The sequence below is a fragment of the Siniperca chuatsi genome, linkage group LG9, assembly GCF_020085105.1.
Source record: "Siniperca chuatsi isolate FFG_IHB_CAS linkage group LG9, ASM2008510v1, whole genome shotgun sequence".
NCBI classification, from domain to species: domain Eukaryota; kingdom Metazoa; phylum Chordata; class Actinopteri; order Centrarchiformes; family Sinipercidae; genus Siniperca; species Siniperca chuatsi.
Window position 1 is genome coordinate 5,566,154 of NC_058050.1, and position 24,050 is coordinate 5,590,203.

At 38.1% G+C, this 24,050-nt stretch overlaps 1 protein-coding gene across 1 annotated transcript in view; it reads left to right on the top strand.

The window, feature by feature from the left end:
• The window catches only part of znf385d (zinc finger protein 385D), a 70,274-nt gene that overhangs the window by 32,461 nt on the left and 13,763 nt on the right, over positions 1 to 24,050 (top strand). The window contains exons 3-4 of the mRNA XM_044208483.1: positions 3,255 to 3,362; positions 14,409 to 14,577. Of these exons, the coding sequence (XP_044064418.1) occupies positions 3,255 to 3,362; positions 14,409 to 14,577 (277 nt within the window). The remainder of the gene's footprint in view (positions 1 to 3,254; positions 3,363 to 14,408; positions 14,578 to 24,050) is intronic.

Here is a 24,050-nt window from a genome sequence, read left to right on the forward strand (position 1 = left end):
ACAAAACTGTTTTCTGTCACTTTTCATATATACAACCAAGTGAAATATTATGAATGCCTTCCTTGAGAGACTGCCTGAAAATGTTCACCAATATCCCCATATATACACAAATTATCAAACCCCGTCCCTTTCTATAATGTCTGGCTTTTCACCTCTGTGAAATATGTCTCTATTTGAGCCTGATTCTGTCTGAGTCCAGACAGAACTCGAATCAGTTTCTGTTACTCAACTTGAGCCAATTGTTCCCTGACAGACGGTTTCTGCTCCTCTGTCTGAACCTCTCTCTTCTCAGTTAGAACCAGCTTTTGCTTTATTCTTGTCAGTCTGAGCCTATAGCTGCTTCACAGGTTGCATATGTGCCAGAGTCAGGTCAAGCCCCTATCTGTCCCTCTTTCAGAGTGCGCACCAGTCTCCCCTTCAGACCCGTGTCATGTTTCATTACCAGAACCTGCTTCTATTTCTCTATAAGAGTCTGTATCTGTTCAGCCTTTTCTGTGCTTCAGTTCCACTTTGTCTCCATCAGGCCCAAGTCTGTTCCCCCTGCTCTCGCCTCAGTCAGTGATTTTGTATTCTCCTCTGGAACCAGTCCTCCACCATCCAGTCCCTCTCAGCCAAGTCATCCTGTGTCCAAGTTCTTGGTGGCACCCTGACTGGCCTGGAGGGATTTTGGATTTCTGTCATGACTGCACTGCCTCACTCTTCCCTCTCTTCAGCCTCTTTCTTCTCCTTCTCCAAGTGCGTCTGTGAATTTTCCACTTCTCCGTGTTTTGCTTCATGTGCGCTTTAGTCTCCCTAGTTGACCTCCTTTAGAGATCATCTGACCCCGTCACCTGCCTACCCAGCTGCTCCTCATTCAGTCAGTCAAAGTGTAAATACAGAGACCAGTTTTCAGGCCAGTCTTTGCCAGATTGTCTATGTTGCCAAGCTGCTGTAGCATTCCAGCCATTGCTGTCACCTGCACCTGATTACTTGCCTCCCTGCGTCAGTCCTTTTAAAATTGTTTGTCTGTTTTGCCCATGGCCATGTGGGTGACAATCAAAATATCAGAAATACCTTTCAGTACAGACACTAACTACAGCCTCAAAAATGACCAAAGAGTTGAATCAACTTTTCTCTGACAAAAACTAAACGTTATAATCTTAATAAAAATAGGATTTGTTGTAGGGCTACTGCAGTGCATTGCATTAGACTGTACAGCTGTACCTAATAAACTCATAACTTGTGAAGAAATGCAAAGGTTTTATGTATTTATAGGTTTATTGAGTATAAAGTGAACGTGAGGCAGATTTCTGTCATTTCAAATATTAAAAAGATTAGTTAAATAGTATGAGTAATTAAGATTTTCAAAAACCTATCAAATCAAAATCAATAAAGAATAATTAAAACACATTTTAAAAAGTCGAATATTCAGGATTATCATGTCGTTATCATTTCAATCAACAAGACTGATGTATGACATGACTCAATAGAGAACAAGAAAATACATATATGTATATGGAACTGTCACAGATGATTACTGTGTGCTTTTTCCACTTTTTCCCAATGGTGAACATCACAGGAAAGTTTTTCTACCTCACACACATATATTTAAAACCCCAAGTAATGAAAACAGCCTCAGTTCAGCCAAACAGTGTCTACAGTGTAACATTACCTTCTGCAGCACAGTTGTCAAGGTGGATTAATCCTCCCACACAATACCAGCACCTTTCCTCCTTCCCCAGCCAAGTGGTGCCTATTGAGGCTCTTTCTTAGTGAGGTAGATGTTTTTGTTCATTCCCCAAAGCACTGTCACCACACAGAGGGAGGCACATACCAAACAGACAAGCAGCGTGCAGCAAGGCAGTAGCATGACCTCTCCTAGTTAGTCCTAAAGATGAAAATGTATGTGCTTGTTTTGTGGCAGAGGCTTTTTTTTGTTTTGTTTTTTACATATGTGTGTTCTTTGTGAATCATCTCCAGGAAGATTTGCAATAATTATGACATTGTTTCATCTTTTCTCAAGAAAACAATGGGCTTCATCTTCGCTTTTTCGTTGAGGCTTGCTTGTATGGGTTCCAAGTGTTGTTGTTGTAGTTGGGTTGTTATTCCAAGTCAGATTCAACAAACTCTCTTAACTGCACAATTGTAAATTGCTAGTTTCTCATTTGTGGGAAAGTTTCAGTCACAAAAATGTTACCCAAGAGTAAAACGAAGAATTTCACACTGCAGAGCTTTCTGTCCTGCTGTTGGAAATCAGCAGACAAAAACATAACAAATTTAGCAGTGTCAGTGGTCATATTAGGGGACCCAAAACTAATTTTTAATACTGCCAACAATTTGTCATCAGAGCAGCACTGTGACAGAAATAAAAACAGAATGTTTTGACATAAAGTTCAATCTAAAATGCTGAAAAATTCTAAAGCGAAGCGTTCCATGACTTGAATGGGAGGTGGTCATCGAGACGTGACAGTCATGGAGATGGACAAAAGAATATTATACGGGTGATGTTAATACTGTTGGGTTCAACAGAGGATGATCACCATGCCAAAATATGCCAATTTTGTTTATTTCTGTGACAAATGCATTGTCCAAACTCACTCAGATTAAGGCATTATAATTCTTAAGTTAAACAAGTGTTTTTTTTAACCCCTGTGGAGAACAGCAGACTGCTCATGACTCGTACGACTGAAGGCCTGAACCACATGTAAATTTAATTCGAATTGAATTTACATTTTAATGAGCTGTACGCAACAAACTTATCGGGTCGCATTGATCACAATGAGTATAGTTCTTTTATGTGTTTTTCATATTTTTGGACAACAATCAAATACTGTGGCTACACAGACAATACTTGTTAGTAGGTTAAATTCATTGTTGGTTTTAGTATCTTCTGGGGAATTGTTGATGATGAAAAAAAACAAATATATACATTATATACAATTATATACACTAATGCCAGTGGTGCCCTTAAAGTGTTCACTTGAGGGATTTTGCCTACAGCCATTACAGTACTACATTCAAAACCAGATGCTGTGTGCCTTGAGTAAGCAAATGGGGAATTAATTCTTGATCTGTCTGTGTTAATGTCTGAGCCAGAAAGCACAAGTTGAAGCAAAAGATGGATGGAAAAGATGGATGGATGGCTTCCTAAAAAGCTCCAGGCAACCTGTTTTCTCTTTACAGCCCATTGAACGATGGAGTAATGAAGCTGATTTACAGGTCAGATTTAGCAATGTTTTAATTAGGCTCTCTCTGTGTCTCCGTCCATCCTCCAGATGGACCCGGTGCAGAAAGCCGTCCTCCATCACACCCTCGGCTTCCCTCCCACTGCAAAGAGGAAGCACGTCTTCTGCAGTGTTTGCCAGCTGAGGTTCAACTCACAGGTGAGCAAGTTTTCTTCTGAAGAGGAATGAAAGTTCAAAAGTACGCCTGCCAGAGATATAGCCATGAAATAAACAGGACATACCTCCAACCACATTACAACTTCCAAAGAATTGTTCTGTTGGGGCTGGATATATTTTATTAAAAGTAACAGTAAAAAATAAATAAATAAAGTAATAAAACATTTTTACATATCTGTTTAGCCATGCTAGCATTGTGGTTTTGTGGATGGCAATGTCTGTCAGCTCACTACTTTGGTCCAGACTAAAATCTCAAAAACTGTTAAATGGATTGCCATGAAATGTTATACAGAAATTTGTGGCCCACAGAGAATGAATCTTCCTAATTTTGGGGGTTCCCTGACTTTTCCTCTAGCGCCACAACAAGGTTGACATTTTGGGCTTTTCATTTTGTGAACTTTGCTACAGATATTCAGGGTCCCTAGAGGATAAATTATAATGACTTTGTTGATATCTTGCCAATTACTGGATAGACTGATCCACAGACTTTTATTCTAGTGCCATCATCAGGTCAAACATTTTATTTGTCTATCTCTTTGAATTATGACTAATGACATCCTCATCAGCCTCAGCTCTACTTTGTGTTTAGTGCTGATTAGCAAATGTCAGCATGCTAACAGGCTAAACTAATGAACCTGGTACACATTATAATTCATTCAAGTTTATTTACATAGTGCCAGTTCATAACAGAAGTTATCTCATTGCACTTGTCCTATAGAGCAGGTCTAGACCCAACAATTATACTACCTTCTTAACATCAGCATGTTAGCATGGTTGTGGATTGAATTCTAAAATAAAATTCTTCAGTGTTAAATCAGTAATAAATTGGCGCTTCTGCACTACGGAGCGGCAATGAAGAAATGGGAAGATGTTTTTTGAATGACAAAGTATAAGTTTGTGATTCATTGTCTTTTACCTGAAGTCCTGTATAGCCTCTGTAGGCTCTTATTGCCTCCTTTTTGGCCTTTTCAGTGCAAATTGCACTGCATATAAACAGTACGTGGTTGCTGTCCATGTTTGTTTTGGTACAAGAACATGGGACACTTGGCGTTCTTGCAGACCTCCAGTCATTACTGACCAGTTGTTCATTGTGATGTTTAGTGTATTTACTCAGTCTCTAGAAATATGCTCCTTCCTCACTGTCAGACTAAAAATTTGTTGGAAACAATCTTTATGTATGGTTTGTCTAGTCTTTGTAGGTTTCAGCTTGTCTTCAGGTTTGTCCAAAGCTTTACTTTGAACTGCATTTGAATTTGAACAGCATTTGAATAACCTTTTAGCATCACGTTTCAAGAAGAGAACATACATGGGGTTGGACCCAAATAAAGTACAGAGGCAGAGCTGGTATAGTTTAATGATTTGTTGGGGAACAAATTCAACGGGGAGCAGGCAAAGTCCACAATCCATGAAAGGAGTAAAAGTCCAGGAAACACAGAAAAATCCAAAAATACAAGAAACACTGGAGAACTGGCTAGGCCGCTTGACAACAACTGACACAGAGACAAGGGAAGCACACAGACTAAATACACTCAGGTGAGGGAAGATAACAAGACACAGGTGAAACTAATCAGGGCGGAGCAAACAATCAAAACTGGCGGGAAAAGCAAACAAAGACAGGAAGTAAAACTACCAGACACATGAGGGGGAAAAGAGCTTTTCAAAATAAAACAGGAATTACTATAAATAAACCCTCAAACCATGACATTTAGTCTGACTTTTTAGTCTTACATTTTTAAATTAGGTCAGATGAATCGTAGTTTTGAAACTGATTTGTAGGCAGCAGCAAACATGTTACCAAGGAATGAATAAAAAAGTTATAGTAGTAAATTACTGAAACATGATACCAAACCAGCAATTCCAACACTTTTGTTACGCATTAATTGTAACATTATGTTATTAAGATACAGTACATTATAGTAAAAACACATGAGTGATAAAAGGATAAAATAAATAAGCTTTTATGCAGAGTTTGCAAATGAACGAAGGAAATATTGCAATAATGAAAGTATATATAGTCAATATATGAGGAACATGAATAAAAATTTAAGTTGATATAGAGGTTTATGAGCTTTTTTCCCCCCTTCATTGGCAACAGGCTATGGAGAATTTATTTGATTCAATTTGTTCTGTAAGAAAGAAAATAGGTGAGGAAGATTTAACTCCAGTAAAGAACTGACATGCAGTACATGTATTCAGTCTTCTGTAGGTGTTGGTGTGAGTGTTAATCAGACAAAAGGCTGATAGAAATCACACATTGTTAGCTGCTATTTTGCTATTACTGTGAGGTTTTGATTTGTCAGATGGACCAACAGATGTGAGAAAAAAAAAAGGACTTTTGACCTCTGAAACCTCAGCATCTAAATAATTCATGGGCTAAACAGTCCTTCGGTGTGATTTTGTTTCAGTTTCCACAATAACTCAAGGGCCGTTGAAAATTAGGCAACATTAGGAGATGGTTTTGTTTGAGATGTAATTTTTGCTTGTCTGAATCATCATGTAGTTTTTTGTAATTTACTGTTGTACAACTGTAATGTTTGAATTGGAAAAGACGGGTGCAGAGGTGGAAAAAGAGAATTGCAGTCTGTGGAGTGTTTTTTTTTTTTTGCTGCTTTAACACATAACTGTCTTCTAACAGATTCATCTCTCATGTTTGGCCTCTCAAAGGCCCACTCACTGTTTGGATATGTGTTAATGAAAAGACGACACCGCTTCGGATACCAGAACAAACGTCATCATTTTTATGCTCTGTTTGGTGAGCAAGTGCTGTTCAGTTGTTGACAGACAACATTGGAAAATGTGGCGCTAATAATTAATTTCTTTCATATTTACATGTGACGACATCGTCAGTTTAAAGAAACCCCCCCAAAGTGGGCAGAGTACAGTAGAAACAAAAGAAGAACCTGTGACAATGTGACCCGGCAACATCAAACAACAAACCAACACAACTGATACCTATATCATCATTATTAAAATCACTCAAAGTAAAAAAACTAATAAATAAATAATATTAAAAGAACATACACATTTTAACTAATATGATAAGCTTCCTCTTCCAAATTTCCTATAGGCAATCATTTCTTTTTAAATTTGTGGTTGTTACCTATTACTTTAATGTACAAAGGTAACTTATTTAAATGCACCACAGAACCTAAAGGAACAGACTTCCATGCTGGTATTAAATAAGCAAGCAAGTCAGAAACACTAGCTCTACTCTGGAGGGCATGAGTTCCCCCAACCTTACAAAGGTGGTCTTCCTTTTTATTTATCATTAAGTGTCTTTGAGTAGCTGGAAAGGGCACTCTATATGTTTTTACACTGATACTGGGGACCAGTGATTGTTTAAAATCCAACTGAACACTAGAGTGGTTAGTAGCCTGACTAATGCTGGATTGTTCAGGCTGATATTGATATCAATATTTGAGAGTCTAATAAATCTGACATTAATCTGACATTACATTATTTTTACACAAACACATATCATATACAAACATTTTTGATAAGGAGCCTTAAAATTTGTCCTTTAATAGAATTTTGACCAAGTGGGACATTCTGCAGTTCACTTGTCATTGCTCTCTGGTAGACAAACTATGTAACAGTGACTGTTTTTGAATTACCTCAGACAAATCTTTGACATTTCTGTACAGCAATTTATTGTTACCTATCAACTTGCATATACACTGATACCAATTTATCTGCGATGAGTTCAATATTACCGTTATTGTTACTAGTTATATTTCAAATTACAATTTTTTCATACCCTTCCTGTCCAGTGAAAACCATGTATCTCCAAATTTGGTGATTTTGAATGTGAATGTTTGTGATAAACTGAAGAATGAAGTGTTCCTTTATGGGTTGAGAAAAATGCACAAAGCTGAAAACAGGGCTGTTTTCTGAGCTCATTTGACTTTTTAGAGATACGTGGTTCTCGCAGGACAGCGACACTACAAATATATGATGATCTTATAGAATATGATGCATTGCTGTAGATTAAACCACCCAACAGTATAGAAAGTAGCACAACCTTAAACATCTACAGCAGTAAAATGTAACATACACATTAATGCAGCAGTAATATTAATCCAAAAACCTCGTCATTCTCCAGAATGAGTACTTTTGATACTTACAGCAAATTTTGCTGACAATAATGTTACTTAAATAAGGGTGTGCACTTGTATCGTTCTTTGCTGTTGTCCTAACCCAAGCTCATGATAGCTTGATTATGATTGGATCTCTTGTCTTTATCTTTGTTTTCAATATAATGCATCATATAAGTAAAACAGATTACAGGAAGGAGATCGTATTACAAACTCTGAATTCACCACAAGGTATTTCTACATTCATTAGCTCATATGGGCATTCTACAATAAAATCTAATGAAATGCATTGCATTAATACTAACTTGCTAAATCTAACCGATGGACTAGCAGATGGGTTTCGATTTCCCTCGCACCTAATTTCCATACCATTTTGAAAGTAATCAAAACATTTTAAAAGCAAATCACTGCTGCTGCTGCATGTTGTTAAATCAGTAGCATCCCTAAATAGCAATGTCATCGCTCTTTCATTAAAGGATTAATCAATTCATTTCTAACACTGAATGTGTCGGTGATTACTCAGGATGAGCTTATTATGTTTTACAGGGGGAAATCTATCTCAGTATATATTTACTGTCCATCAGTTGTTAATTTGAATGCTTCATTAGAGAGATAGACTGTGTTTACCTGTCAATCAACAGGTACTGTGCTCTGAAATACCCGAGGGTGTTTTTTCTTTTTATTTAAGCCACTGCTACAGCAGAGGAGTATCATAGTTTATCATAATGTGAAACTGCAGCTTGGACTGAGAGATGATGCGGAGCAGGAATCCGGACCTGTCTGTGGTGTTGTGATAAATACTGATCCAAGCTGCTCTGTAGGAGAGCAGAAAGTCTGTTTGTAAACCAGTTAATGGCCTGAGATCATAAAGAGAAAAGAGCTTCTCTGTTTTAAAAGATTTTAAGATGTTTCTGCTTTACTAGAGGCGGTCATTTGATGAGTCATGATCACTGGACTCAAGTCTGTAATTTGTTGACAGCGAGTGAGTCACCAGATACAATTCCTTTATCTCTTTACATTGACTCATGTTTTTGTAAATTTAACTTGCAGACCTGCAGTTTTTACAAGCTGATAATAATAAGGAGCTTTCTGTCTGTAAATTTTCTTGACATAGGCATGAAGAAATTTACACTTCATTTCTCATTTTAGTTTAATTTCCACTGCAGGAATTTTTCCAGGAGACCAGGAACCATTTAGGAACTCGAGAACATTACCTAACTCGACAGGAGGAACCAGAGGTCGTGCTTGAACAGAACGAGTTCATATGGCGTGCTGTCCAACATGTCAGAAATCAAAAGTGGTCAGAGATTAATTAAATAATTGTCAGGAATGAAATAAGAGATCTTAAGGGAGAAGTTTGAACCCTTGCTTTAATAATGTAGGGGGAGGTTTCCAAAGCTATTCAACCATCTGACAAGCAGTTCTGAACAACAATACTGGCAACTTAAGTACGCACTGGGTGCCACAGTTATCAGTAATTGGACTAGGGATAGATATTTCTTGTAATGTTTATTGACGGTAAAAACTAATTTATATGTAGGTTGACTTCCGGAGAATTCTAAAGAAAGTGAGATAAAGAGAAATAGAGTATGTAAATGAGATATTTGAGTGGACGAGAGAAACTAAACTTAATTTAAATCTTTATTTAACAAGGAAAGGGCCTCACTGAGATAAAAAAATCTCTGTCACAGGAGTGTAGTGGCCAAGATATCAACAGAAGGATTATTTAAAATCAATAGAACAACAGCAATAAATCTACAATACATGACATAAAAACTAAAACTGAAACTAAAATTCTTTAAGATAAATGCATACAAAAATGAATCACAAAACAGATAGCACTGATGATCACATTGTGTCTTTGCAATTATGTACTAAAGCATCTGTTTGGGGTCTTACAGACTCCAGCTGAAAAATGTGGTTAAATACGGTGGCTTTTTATCTGCTCTATATGTCTAAATGTAAGTTTAATTATATTTCTGTTATTGGAGTTTTATTAATAAGATTATTATTTTTGCACACGCAGCAGGAGGGTCTCTGGGACCCAAACAATAAGGAAGTAAAAGCCAAAGTCAACAAAACACAAAGGGTAATCTGTTATGTGACTTGTTACACTGTACTTTTACTTGTCATACATACAAGTACATTTACACACAATACTTGTACATGTACTTTTATTTAAGTAGGATTTTGAACACAGGGCTTTTACTTGTAATTTAATATTTTTAGATGTTGAATGTGCTGAAAAAATATCCCAATATTTCTAGTTTCAAACATTTATCGAACATTTATTCTTAGACCAGAAATTCATGCTTAAACATCTTCTCGGTTCTAAGACAACCCCAACAGCACCAGTCTATTCCAGAATCATTAGATTTTGAGGGAAAATGTAAATATACTCTCCAACAACCAGGTGCTGGTGCCAGAGGAAAATATATTTAAAAAATATGTTTATTTCCGTTTTGATTTAGACATCAGTCACACCACGTTTGACTCACATAATGAATCAGACTGAGGTGTGTCAGTCTCCCATGATACCTGATCTTGCTCCCCCAAAGACACGGCTGTTATGGGTTAAAACAATGACCAGTGGTTCTTTGTTATGATTTGGGATTGTTTACTGGGGTCTCAACTTATCCACAGGAATGTGGGTGGGAGAGTTTTTGCATGTCTGCAGCAGTGATGTTGTGGTAACAACTAGGAAGACCTCCAACTCCTCATCAATATAAGATGAAACCCCCCAAATTCTGCATCACTATAGGCTTTAATTTACATTCTGTGTTGCTCTCGAAGACAATGTCCTTCCTTGACTTGCTTCCCTATGATACTACTGGCTACACAACTTGGTATATATATACTCTGTGAATCTAGGTCATAAAGATTTACGACTATAGCTAAAAATGGTGCATAAACTCAGTACCACAAATAAAAGTGGCAGTAAAATACACAGATAAAGAAAAAACTATTCCACAAATAAGAATGATTTAAGCTGGTTTACCCTCCATTACATCAATGTTGGGCTTTGGAGATAATTTTATTTGAATATTAAATTAATAAGCATTTGTTGGATGCCTTATGAGAGCAGGATTCAATAAATCTAAGCAAGTGAAAACATTAACAGCTGTAACACTTGTAAACTTTCCTCCGAGTTAAGCTTTTGGTCTGTTCTGAATAACTCTGACCACCAGAAATGGTCTGTTGTTTATGGAAGAAATTGCTCATCTCAATCTTATTTAAATCACATTGAGTTAATTGAATTATGAAGCCAGAACAATGTGTTCCCCCTGCAAGCCCCTCCTGTCTTGATACCTATAATTTCCCCTCTTTTTCAGCAAAACAATGGCCCAGTTTGATGCCATAAATCAATTTTCAAACATGTGATTTTTCAGGGGGGGTTTTTCTCAGAATTTCCTTTCTGGACAAAGCTTTCATTCATTTGAAATGAACATTTCCAGTTTATTTTGTTTTCTGCCTTGCCGCCTTCTCTCCTGCCTACTTAGATCGCAGTGACTCAAACCACAGAAGATAACCTCACTACATAAAGTATTTAAAATAGCTTTAATTGAATGTGATGTTTAATAGACCATATCCACATACTGGGTATTTTGAACATGAGGTAGGGAATGAAAATATCATTACATCAAAAGGGAGGATGTTTGATAAACCACACAACAAAAAAAGAAGACAACTAGGTTTTGCACACTTGCAGCTTGTAGCTCACATTTACATAAACTATAAACTACACTGTTGTAATGATCTGATAAATACTGAGCCAATGCGATGTAACAGCAAACATTTGAATTTTGTTACAGTTATCCAGCTTAGATAATATTTATTTTATTTTTCAGTGGCCAGGTTGGACATGCTCCTCTGAGCTTCCCTCCTCAAACTTTAACATTACTGGCTTCATCTATCTGTTAAAGCTAGGGTAGGTAATGTAATTCAGAAGCATTTTTTATTTTATATTTCTTCAAATTCTCTTTACATCCCGACAGCAATCAATAAATCAAATGCTAGTGCAAAGAACACATTTTCTTGCGGTGGCCTTTCTAAAATGAGCAGAGGTAAAAGTTACTATATTCTGATGATCAAGGAGTTGATAAGCAGACAGGGTTAGCTAACGCTAGCTAGTTGTCCGTACAAAACAAATGATGGATGGAGCGTGAGTTGTTTGTGTGCCCCTCTTATAATACTGTGAAGTGATTCGCTGAATTAAAAAGTGATTGACAGTTACCACGCCCTCTCAAAGTCCCCGGTCTGCAGAGATACAAACCTGACTAAAATGGTCCGTAGAGCAAAGTGGAACTGCTGCGTTTGTGATCATTTTCTGTGGGTTTGTCACTGCAATCAACACCTTACACATTACACATCGTAATGTAATCCATTAGTCACATAATATTGATGAGTGCGGCTTTACAAGGGCGGAACAAGACGTACATTCAATACGTCTCTTTGTGAATTAACCTTGTGCTGCTGTAGACATTCTGCTAGTATGACTGCATTTAATTGAGCCACGTTTATGTGTTACTGAAATCTTTTTAGGTCCTACTGAGTCAGATTACTGTCATGACTTTTACAGAAAAGTAACTTTGGGGGCCTATTCAAACATGAAACCAATGTGTTACAGAGTGAAGTTCATGGCTAAAAAACATACAGACACATATCCAAGCGTGAAATCGTTTCAGTGTTTTTAGTTCAGTGTGAACTAAAATTTGCCCATGAAAACGTCATTTCAAATCTCAATACTACTGAAAAACCCCCCGATAAAAATTCAGATAAAATACATCCTTTATTTTATTATTTATTATTAAACACTTAAAAACTCTGCAAACTGGCTTCATCACCACTTTGTGGGTATGGTTTGATCACCAACTGTCACCACATTTTGATTCAAATATAGCACACAGAAATCTCTCTGTAAAATGACCCAAACTTTTCTAGCTTTGGCAAATCATTTTGTGTTCGGGTAGGACCCCGTCGCTCATAGTAAGAAGCCGAGCCGTGGTGGAGGAAGTATTCAGATCCTTTACTTAAGTAAAAGTATTAATACCACACTGTAAAAATACTCTGTTACAAGTAAGTCCTGCATTGAAAATGTTACTTAAGTAAAAGTATGTGAAGTACAAGTACCCCAAAAATAAAATCCTTGAGTGAATGTACTTAGTTACATTCCACCACTGGAAGCAGATTTAGAAAACATGTTTTCAGGGCCTTTAATGGTAGGGCAAAGCATAGCCAACATTTTAGCTGAAACTCACACATCACATCTTGCTCATGGGTGCAAGTCTGTTAATGGATAGACTGGGATTTAAACTGTGACCTTTCGGTTTCCAGACAGCCTCTCTAAATCCTAGAACAACCCTCACTCTAGTTTGTTTGATGTCTTTTCCTCCCTCGCAGTGCAGCTGGAAGGAAAACAAATGATTTCCCTCCCAGTTTTAATCATGCATGTGTCAGACTTGGAGTTCAGGCAATTCTTCCACTTCATTGCTTTAATGAAAGATGAATTATTGGCATAGTCTCATTAAAACCCATCCATATCACCTGAGTCTCATAACAAAAAAAAACAAGTTATGTCTTTGGTACCTGGAGAATGATAAATGTGGGTCAAAATGAATAGTTTCATGCTAGAACAAGATGTGCACTGTGTTTGAAAAAGTGACTCCTCATCCAGAAATTGTTTTTAGAATGAAGGGAAAACGGCAACTCAGCAATTTCACAACCTTTGCCAACAAAATTATTGAACTATGAATTTCTGGCAACTCTATCCCCTCATATAACAAGTAAAGAGGGTTCACTTGTCTATTTCTATTGACTTGTCACATACACTTGTAAGTTCACAGTCAAAATTGTGAGTAAGTATCTGAAACAAAATGCTATGAGAGCCTTTTCTTACAATTAAAACAATCTGACCACTTATAAAACAATGGACACTTTTTACTGAAGAAGAACAAAAGGAAACAGGAACAATGTTTTGCTTATATTGTAATGCAGAGAATGCTACCTGGAACAGTCTCTTTGTCCCAGCAGTCTTTAGTGAATATCTCCACCGCGGCCCATAAATGAAGATGCTTACAAATGTCTTCCGGGGATGTGTGGTTGGCACACTTATTTATTCCAAGAGGCAATTGCATCTCTCCTGATACCTTCCTTCCTGCCACAGGCAAAGTATGCAGGGAAGTGTGCAGAGGTAAATAAGGACAGCTCAGAGTCTTTGCATATGTCCCACTTCTGTGTGCCTGGGCAAATCTGTTGTGAAGGTGAAACTTGGTGGAGCTACGTGTTCGGACTTTAAACCAAACAGCCACTCCATAAATTACACATCACGGGTCACATTCAATCACTGACATCCAGGTATTATTTTAATTAATACAGAAATGAGTATTCACACTGAATGGTCATTTCATAAGCACCCCTTTACAGTTTGAATAGCCAGACAAATTTTAAATCACAACAGCTATTCAGGGGCTGGAACCAAGGAAAAGTGACTGTATATAATGGGCTGATTTTGCAAAGCTCAAAAAATTATTTGACATCAAGGCCTTCTAAAGTAGCTCATTGCTGTAGAACAATAAATTATTTTAAATTCCAAAATGATGCATTTACTAATATATAGCCTTTTGGGAAACATTAAAAACTGCTCTTGAAGTTATTCACTCAGCAGATCCAAAAAAATTGTATACTTAAATTACTTAGAAAACCAGTTACCTGGGTGTATTAATCATTTTGTAAGAGAAGAACATTTTTTTCTAAAAAACACTTGACACTTTTTGCTGGACTGCAAGGTGTATCAACTGTCCCCTGCTAATTATGTTTAGTTTGCTTCATTGACTCTGACTGTGCTCCTCTAGTTCTCATATTTCATTTCATCCTGGCTCTGTGTTTAGCTGCTTTCCCAGTGCTAAATTGAGCCTGTTATTTGTTCTCCTCACAGAGCCAGGCCTTGGCCCACTACAAGGGGACCAAACATGCCAAGAAGCTAAAAGCCCTGGACGCTCCGAAGAGTAAGCTCAAAGGCTCAGTGGTCACCAAGGAAACCGCAAACCAGGAGATCGCCAAGGGCATCAACAGCCTGCAGGTCCCCAACGGCACCGACAGGAAAGGTTTGTGTTTTCCTGCCTGCTGCACATTCCCCAACACACGTTCTTTGTTGTTCTCTTTATGTAGCTGCTGTCCTTCTGTTAAGAATGAATGTTGGACCCAACAAACGCACCTTTTTGGCATTTTAGATTTGCTGCACACAACATGCAATCACTTTAGGAGTTGGATGGACTCTCTGTTGATTATATCAACCCTGTATTGGCTGGTCTGCCAATGGCTGGCTGCCGACTCAGTGCTCATATTGAATTTGTAGAATTGTAGAGCTCTCTGCAGGACACACAGGACAGCCAGACATAAGAAGGATGAGGTAGGGCTTCAGTATGCTTAAAACAAAGTGCTTGTCGGATCATCAAGGCCGTGTTCAGACAACAGCGCTGTATGTACTAAAAAAATGTGGCCCCCTCATTCTTTTGAATGGCACCACTGTGTCGATGCAGTGGGGGTGCCAACGCAGAGGGCTCTGGCAAAAACAAAACAAAGGGTTGTCCTGCAAAAAAGTTTAACCTGCTTCAACTTTTGCCGCAATGCGACGACCGGCAAGGCTCTGTGTTCGACACTCAAATATGTATAAGCACACAGTCCTGGTAAATTGTTAACATGTAACAACGTGTTTCTGCAGTTTATTTAGATAAATAATTTAATAGAATAGATAAAATGATTGACACAGCATTTGATAAGCCTTATAACGCATTAAGCTGTTACTTACAGAGCCCGGGAAGATCCGTAGATAGAAAAAATTGTTATATTGAGGCCACGAAATGTTATTGCGTGCGCACGAGATACAGTTCATTCCCACGTTTTAATTACTTCGTGGCCAGGAGATACTACTTCGTTCCCACGTTTTAATTAACTTGTTAACAATTTTTTTCCATCTATGGATCTTCTTGGATCTTCCTGGGCTCCGTAGCTATTCCTGGATCATATTTCATATTGTTTCACTGGTACCTGAAGCAACACCATCACAGCCACTTGCTTTATTAAAAATGCAGGGCTGTTTTCAGTCTTAATACCACTAAAGCGTCTTGAAACCCCTTTCTGACAGTTGAATTTAGGGGGATTTAACTTTCATGAAGAGGAAAACACAGCAACACTTGTAGTATAAAGAACAACTTTATTCTGAGACCAACGCATATCGACTTGTGGCTTTATCAGGGTCATCATACAATGCATTACTATAACCCTGATGGCCACAAGCCAAAACTCGTGCTCACAATAAATGTGTTCTTTATACTTCAAGTGTTGCTAGAGTTTTGACCTCAGAAGTTTTCCTCTCTCAATGCACCTTGGAAGTACTACTCTGGATTAAGGGAGAAGTTTAATTATCTCTCAAGCTCTCTGAGTGCAACACTATGAATGCCTTTGAGGAGAGACTGTCCGAAAGGGTGTGTCATTGTCGCCAATTGTACAATTCATTGCGCTGACGCTACAAAGACACGCAAAAGCAACAGACTTGGAGAGAGGGAGGCAGTTAAGAAGCAGCCAGAAGGAGGCCATGATGGCAGGCTTTTCATGCTGCCTTTAAGTTTGGCCATTCAGAACAGGTACACTTTTGCCTTCAGGTGTAGTTGGAAAACATGTTGTGCGAGATGGTTTGTTTGAAACACACAGAATTCCTCAATTTGATGGCAGTTTGCAAAAGTGTTGCAACTCATATTACCATGTGCTCCAGACCTCATGCCTCCTATACTGAATTTGTGCTTTGCATTTGCCTATTATCCCATTTTTAATTACATTTTTGCTGGTGCACATTGTTGTGAGCTGACTGTGTGTAACTTAATATTCATCACATTGCAGCCAGGTGGCTGTTTAAATCCTGTTAACTCGGCCAGGTGTCTGCTAAAAAAGATTCTTATTCTCGGTGGAACTCCTGCTTAAAAACATGTTGAAAAAGTAAACAAAAACTAACTGCAACTTCCAGCACCTGACAGGAACCAGATGCAGATTATTTTAAATGATTTTATCTGCTGTGTTTCATATTAGTTCTGTGGAGGATAACGTTTTTGGCAACTGAAAGCGTTGCTGAGAAGCCCTGTCCTCTCTGTCCCCTCCACTGTAATATTCGTTAAGCTGCCTGTTATTATGTCATGAAATTGGCCCAATGAAAGTCTTCCCCTTTAACTGTAACAGTAGAAGATTTTTAAAGGAATTGGAAACACATTGAGTCTTTGTGCTCTGGGATTAATTTTACCTCTGCCGATGTCTTCTTCCAATGTTCCACAAGTATTTAAATTAGCAGCACGTTTCTGGAGCTCATCATGTACCGTGACCTATTTGTCAAATCTGACCTATTCACGCTTGAATTTAAAGGTTGCTTGAGGTGAAACGCAACCATTTAACGGTTGAGATGCCCAACCAGGTATTCATGTCTGAGAGGGAGTGTTCAGGTTTGGAGATTTTGGCTTATAAATGCTACAAATTCAAATAATGTTATGTTGAGTTCAACAGTAAACGAGAAAACAGTATTAACAAGTACTTCATTTTATATTATACTATATTATATTTATATTCAACCTAACAAGAGTCAGATGCTAGTCTTCATATTATTTTAAGAGCTTTACACCTGACAGCAGTCTGTCCAACAGAGTTACTAAGCTGCTATACAAATGTCAAACCATCAAGAGGAGCAATTTGAACTCAAGCTGCCACTGACCTAATCCACGCTGCAGTTTGTCAACATTTACCGTAGCGTTGAGCTTTCAGGTGACGTAATGCACCCTTTGGCTGCCATCTTGGAGGTCTCTAGGTCTCAAGCAACAGTGGTTATAAAATCTTAGATGCATTTCTAAAAGTAAAACTCCAGTAAATTTACAACTTGGCCATTTCAAAAGGATCACATTTTTTAATGGAAATTCAAAACTAGATGGCTGAGCTGAAAATGAAGGTATCTAGTACATTTTCATGTTGTTAATGGATACATGCACTGTTAAACTACTTTGGAGTTATTTTGGAGAAATATTTTGTATTTTGGGCAGAAGCTAATATACTTATTCACTGCTCTGAGCCTGTTTTCACTCCCTCTGCTGCTGCTGCTGCTGCTGAGCACTTAATTGTTTTTTATTCAATATTTACTCTTAACTCATCTTTTCACAACTACATAAAGGATGTGAACTGTGGGGTGTTTATGTGTTGTGGTAACCTTGAGCATACAAGACTCATTAATCAACCAGCCAGATTTTCAGTGAAAGAAGCTTCACAATATCCTTTTTATGATGCTAATATATTACTAATTAATAGTTTGGAAAGCAATATAATGCAGCCCATGCCTATGTTTTCAATCAACATAATATGGAAATGTAATGAACATATCTGACAAGATGCAAAATGTTCATACAGATGTTTTTTTGTTTTCCTTACATTTTTTTAAAAATGTCGATCTCAATTGTGCATTAAATAATTAGATTAGATTAGATTCAACTTTATTGTCATTACACATGTACAAGTACAAGGCAATGAAACGCAGTTTTAGGTCTAACCAGAAGTGCAATAAGCAAGTGCAGGATATAACGTGTGTGCAGTATAGAGCAGTATAATGAAAATATTTTACAAGTGGTACTATGGACATTATATACAGATGGCATTACTATAAACAGAAGTATACTGATTGATATGTACAATAATGAACTGGACTGGGCAGAACAGTAGTGCCATGAATATTAAGCAGTGCAAATTATGGACAGAAATAGGTGAGGTATTGCAGTATTCAGTACATAGTACTGGAGTGCAAATGATGCCGTATATGTATAAATAAATAGTCCGGTAGTGCAAATGAACATGTGGCACATGTAGCAAAAACAGTATAGCAGCATTTAAGTTATAAGGGGGGACAGTGGAATCAGCGGGGGGCAGAGGTCAGTATACTACTACTACTTGCTTTCAAGGGTATCTAGCTAACACAAAGCCAGGTATTAAAGTGTTCAGTATTAGATGATTTAAATAAAACATCATAAAATAAATATTCTGATTAATAAATACAGACAAAATATATAATCATAACATTGTGAAATAATCAAATAAATGTTTAAAATTCATGTCATTATTGCAAAATGTTATGACTTTTTATCAGTTTATTGCACACCATTTCTGTCTGTCTGTTTTTATTCCACAAGACAATTTTCCATATTGACTGTTTATTTTTTATGTTAATTACACTTGTCATCACAGAGTCTTTGTAAGTCAATCAAGACAATCAGAGCCAGTCACATGATTGGCTGTCTGTTTATTCAGACAAAACCGACAGCCAGTCACATAACTGCACTGTTGGTGAAATGTCACAATGAAATGTGTCTTAATGAAATAAAATGATAATTGGAAAAGAATAAAGTTGTGAAAAATTTGGAACATTTGGGAATAAAGGCTGGAATTAAATAAAATGTTGTTGTTGAAAAGAAGCAACATGAAATATTGTTGCATAATAATGACCTGAGTATTAAAACTATTTTGGATTGTCTTATTAATTCCTTGAATTTTAAACACCTTGGGTTGCCATACACAGGCACAGGAGTGGTTGGTTAGCGGAGCAGAATCTAAACAAGCTCAAAGTCTAATTATGGTTTAAGATGAAACAGCTAATTTGGTAACAAACCTTTCTCACAATATTCTTCTTTCGCTTTTTCTAAAGATCATGTCCACCAAAACAGTGTCTTTTCTTGTTTAGTTGCCCTTTGTTGTTTGTTTGCACAATCAGCTCTATGTTCGACCTCCATGATGATGCCAGGATGTATAGTCTGCATAACATGCCCTGTATGATATGATTCAAGGCAGTTGTATTTTTCCTAGTGAGCATCTACAGACAGTCAGCATTGATTTTAGAGGGAAAAAAGATCTCTCAAAGCAAGTTTGGGTTTTTTTAAGAGCGCACCTCACATCGCAAATGTTCAAATTAATTACAGCAATTAGAAAGTAGTTTAGGTAGCGACACACATTTGTTGTGTTGCATTTGTACTCTGGCGCATTGGACAAACTCAACAAAACAACAACGAACCAAACCCATAGATTTTTTATTTAAATTCTAGAGGAGATCGTAAAGCTGGAGTGCGGAACTTTTGTCTCCCCCTTCTGACAGTGAGAGTAATTACAAACACTGTTGACCGTGCTTATGACTAAACAGTAAAGATGGGATTCAGACATTGACCTCCTCCCTCTCTACCTGCACAGTCTATAATGGACTCTACACAGCCTTGACATTGAACATACACTTACAAAACATACAAAACTGTAAACACATTATACACAGGCAGAGACCTCAGAGACCTTAAACAACAAGCCATCATAACTAAACAGACAAATGGCTATTAATCATTTCAGTGCCCTTTAAAAAAAACACCAGCACATTTCTACACCATCTCACTATCATATCTACAGTGTGCGGGGGCGCCGGTTAGTCACAAGTGGCACTGGGTAATGAATATTAATGTGCTCAGATGTCAGAAGAATTAATTGTCGAGGCGGGTAAATGCTGCATTATCTGCAAGGCTGAAGCATTTGACGGTATATCAGTGGCACCAAACTCGCTCTAATGAAAAGCTGAGTTCAAGGAAGAGTAATGGCCATAGTGAGAGTAGGCAGAAACAACAGGGAGGCTGTTTGATTTTGCAGGGTGGGCTTTCAATGGATTTGTTTTGCTCTAAAATTACCTGCGAAAAACATATTCGATCTGTAATAATTTTATTGCACAGCACAACATGTCCATTCTGGGAACAACATATGCTTATTTTTGTTTCAGAAATACACCTGATTGTGTCATTCAAGAGCTGTTTTGTAACATGAGGTCTAATTACTTCATTACAGCTGTTATTTTGTAGGTATACACTGTAAAACATTTTAAGCTGGTTTAACTTAAAAAACGTTGGTTTCCCTGCTGCCTTAAAAATGTGAATCAACTGAACTAATTAATTAATAAGTCGTCTCATGAGCTTTGAAAATGTGAAACCAACTGAAAATACAAGGTCAGTGAACTTAAGTTATTAAGTTTAATCAACAACTGCTTAGTTGCACTGGCATATGTGACACTGTTAGATTTGTTTTCCATTTATGTTTTTTTGTTTGAAGAGTCATACTTCAGTTGCAACAAAGACAACATGTCACTCTGCTCCCAGTGACCTTGTTGTGTGTGGGGGTACAGATGAGGTTGATACTAACCTTCATCATGGTTAGCACCGTTTTCATTATTATTATTACAGAGAAAACAACAGTGACTCAGTTTAATATGTGTTAAACGACACACAGCAAGTTTCCATCATGTCTGTTTTCTTCAAACTACAAAAAAGAAAGGTGTCTGTTCGTTTAGATTTCATAATTCCATCTGCTCAGGGCGGTTTAAGTTGATGTGCAAGGAACATAAGTGCATCGTTGAGGAATAATGAGTCTGTGTGAAAGTGTGTAATCACAGGGTATATTTTATAAAATGCACCGAGCATCGTCGAACTTGTGTGTGTACTGAGATGGATGGACAGCTGGACACAGTGAGATAGTATAGATTAGCCGGGTGACTCAGTGGCCGCCTGTCAAGTTTGTGTGTGTGTTTGTGTGTCCTTACACCAGCGCCAGAGAGAGTAGAGCAAGAAAGGCAAAGAGGGAGAGAGAGAGAGAAATGCCCACAGCACAGCCCGCCATCTCTCAGTTCCAGTCCAGTGCCTGAGGAAATGTACCCTGATATTAGCTATTAAAGAGCAGATTGTCAGGGGAGCCATGCCAGCACTGACAGCAGCTGTACAATGGAGCGGGCTGCAGGGAGGCAGGAGGCTAGCTAAGGCTTTTTCCCCCCACAGTCTTCCTCCTCAGTTCCCCATCAGCTGCAGACACCCTCCGCCACCCTCCCACCTCCCTCCTCCACCCAAAAAAACTGCCTTTGAGCCCAAGTCTCCGTACATACGCACTGGGTTGGAAAAAGCCCTTACACACAGACGTCAGAGACAGCAGCAAACCTGATGAGTGTGTGATTAGATTGGCTCCATACCTGTGCGGTGCTGCAAATGTCCTCATTTGTGGGGAATTTGGATGGCGATGTGTAACCGCAGAAACTTCCCAACAGAAATTAGGTGTGGATCATTTGCTTTCGGATGAAATTGGAAAGAGATAAATCAGTGTGAATTCAATACAATGACTCCTGCTGCTGTTAAATATCTGAGATAGTGTCGCTTTTTTCCCTTCAACAAAAAAGATGATTCCAAGCGTCGATGCACACTTATTTGTGAATGCAAATTTTTCACCTTATCAATTTTTTATTCTCGGAATATTCAACCGTGACTCTCATTTACTTACTTTGAATAGTGACAAGAGAGGAGAAAAAAAAAATCATAGACGTCAAATGAAATTTGACAGAACTCAAGAGCCACGAGGGATTTCTGTCCTTTAAGTTGCGACAGCATATAATAAGGCTTAATCATTTTAATTAAAGAGTTTAATCCAGCTTCATTGAGAAAGGTAATCAGATCTCTGGGGAGTCTTGTGATTGCCTGAAAGCTTAAGTAGAGTGGAAGGATTTCAGAGCGGCGTTTCTCCTTTATCGCCAAAGCAAATCTCAGGGGAGAGTCAGGAGAGGCTGAGGTACAAATGGAGGAAAGAGAAGAGGCGGTGTCCTGTCTCGAAAGGGTCGCAGCACCTGTCCTGATCTTTCTTTCTCATGATTCTCTTTTTGTTGCCTTCACCACTCCCACCCTCTCAGTTTCTCTCTCTTTAATTGTGTCCCATACTCTATTAGGCTCTTTTAATGTTATCTCTTTCCTTTGACCTTGTCGTGTCCCTTACCTCTCCTCCCCTTTTTCTTTCTCTTCCCAGTGTTGTTTTGCCTCAAAGTTTGCTTACTTTTCCAGTTTCACTTTCATTTAACTTTTCTCCTTTTCCAGCTCCATCTTTCTCTGTCTTCCAAATCTATCCTCTTTTGTTCTTGTTTCTTATCCTCTCCCTTCTTTTACCTGGCCTCAATCTCTCTATCTCTTTCTTTCTCTCCCTCCTCCTACCTTGCTGTCGGGCCCCGCTCGCCCATACCAACTTTAGATTGATCACAGTCATTACCTCCATTAATGAGAGGGGATTGAGTTCTTAACTGGGCCTCGCAGAGCCAGTTAGGTCACACTGACTGGGTATATGGATTACTAGAGGCTTCCCGGAGTGCACGGCATCCTAGGCCAGGCAAAGTACACTTTAATCACCTGCCCTTCCAACAGCAAATGGCTCTTTAATGACACCGTGGTAGATGGGTTCACCCCAACACAAGGGCAAACACATGCATGACTTAACATAGGATGGCCTCATCAACCACGCTTTGTAATAAGTAGACAGATAAAGACAGAACTGCAAAAGGAAGAAATACAGTTATACACTGTATTGCTGAGAAGTAGATGAAAAGATCGATATCACTCTCGTGTGTGTGTTAGCTAGAGCAAGGAGGCGATTAGCCTAGCTTAGCATAAAGACTGGAAGCAGGGGGAAGCAGCTTGCCCAGCACTGTTGAAAGGTAAAAAAATATGCCTACCAACATCTCTATAGCTGACTAGTTAGATCTTGTTTGTTTGATCTGTAAACAAACAAAAATTTTAAAATGACAAGTTGTGGTTTTACGAGGATTTATGTGTGCATGTATATTTGTGAATTTTGGAGGGTGCCAGGCTCGCTGTTTCCCCCTTCTTGCAGTCTTTATGCAAAGCTAAGCTAACCTCCTCCTAGCTCCAGTGTCATACTTAACACATGCATGCCAATGGTATGAATCTTCTATTCTAACTTTGGGCAAGAAAGAATAAGCCTATTTCCAAAAATGTCTTATTTCTATTTCTTGAACACACGTAGAATTAGAAAAGGCACTGGAGCTCTTTGCCTCATTGTTGCCAGCTTTGATGTATTATTGACTGTTTTAGCAAACTTACACTAAACAAACTGAGCAGACTCCATCCACTGATGAAGACTGTGAGATGCATTTAAAAAGCTCAATATTCATGCTTAATATTAGAAGTGTTGGAAGGTGTATTATTCCTCTTTTGAAAGCTAACTATTTCCCACTGCCAGTCTTTGTGCTAAGTTAGTCTAAACAAAACATGGAGCCATCTTTCTACTGAATTCATAAAGATGAAATTATTGATCTTCACACTCCAGGTATCAGAGCAAACAAGCAGAGTTTTCCTGAATAATAGCACCCAAGCAATTTACTCTCGCCAACAGGTGGTTCAAACTAGTGACTGAATATATAGCAGTTAATGAAGGCTGTTGTATTTGCTGTTAAAAACACTGGATCGATGTAGAGTCAGTCTTTGCCAGAGAAAAATTCTCTTGCTGAGAAAATGATGCAGCTATGCTTCCCAGCTGTTAAATATGAACATTACAAAAAGAAAACAAAAGCAATCTGTGATGTTCAGCAGAAAAAAAACGCCACAGCAAACACAACGTGTTAATAAGAGAAGCTCTCATTAATACTCTATGATTATTCTGATGGTGCATTTATTTTAGCTTACTCGTGGAGAGAACATCTGCGAAAAGTAGTTAA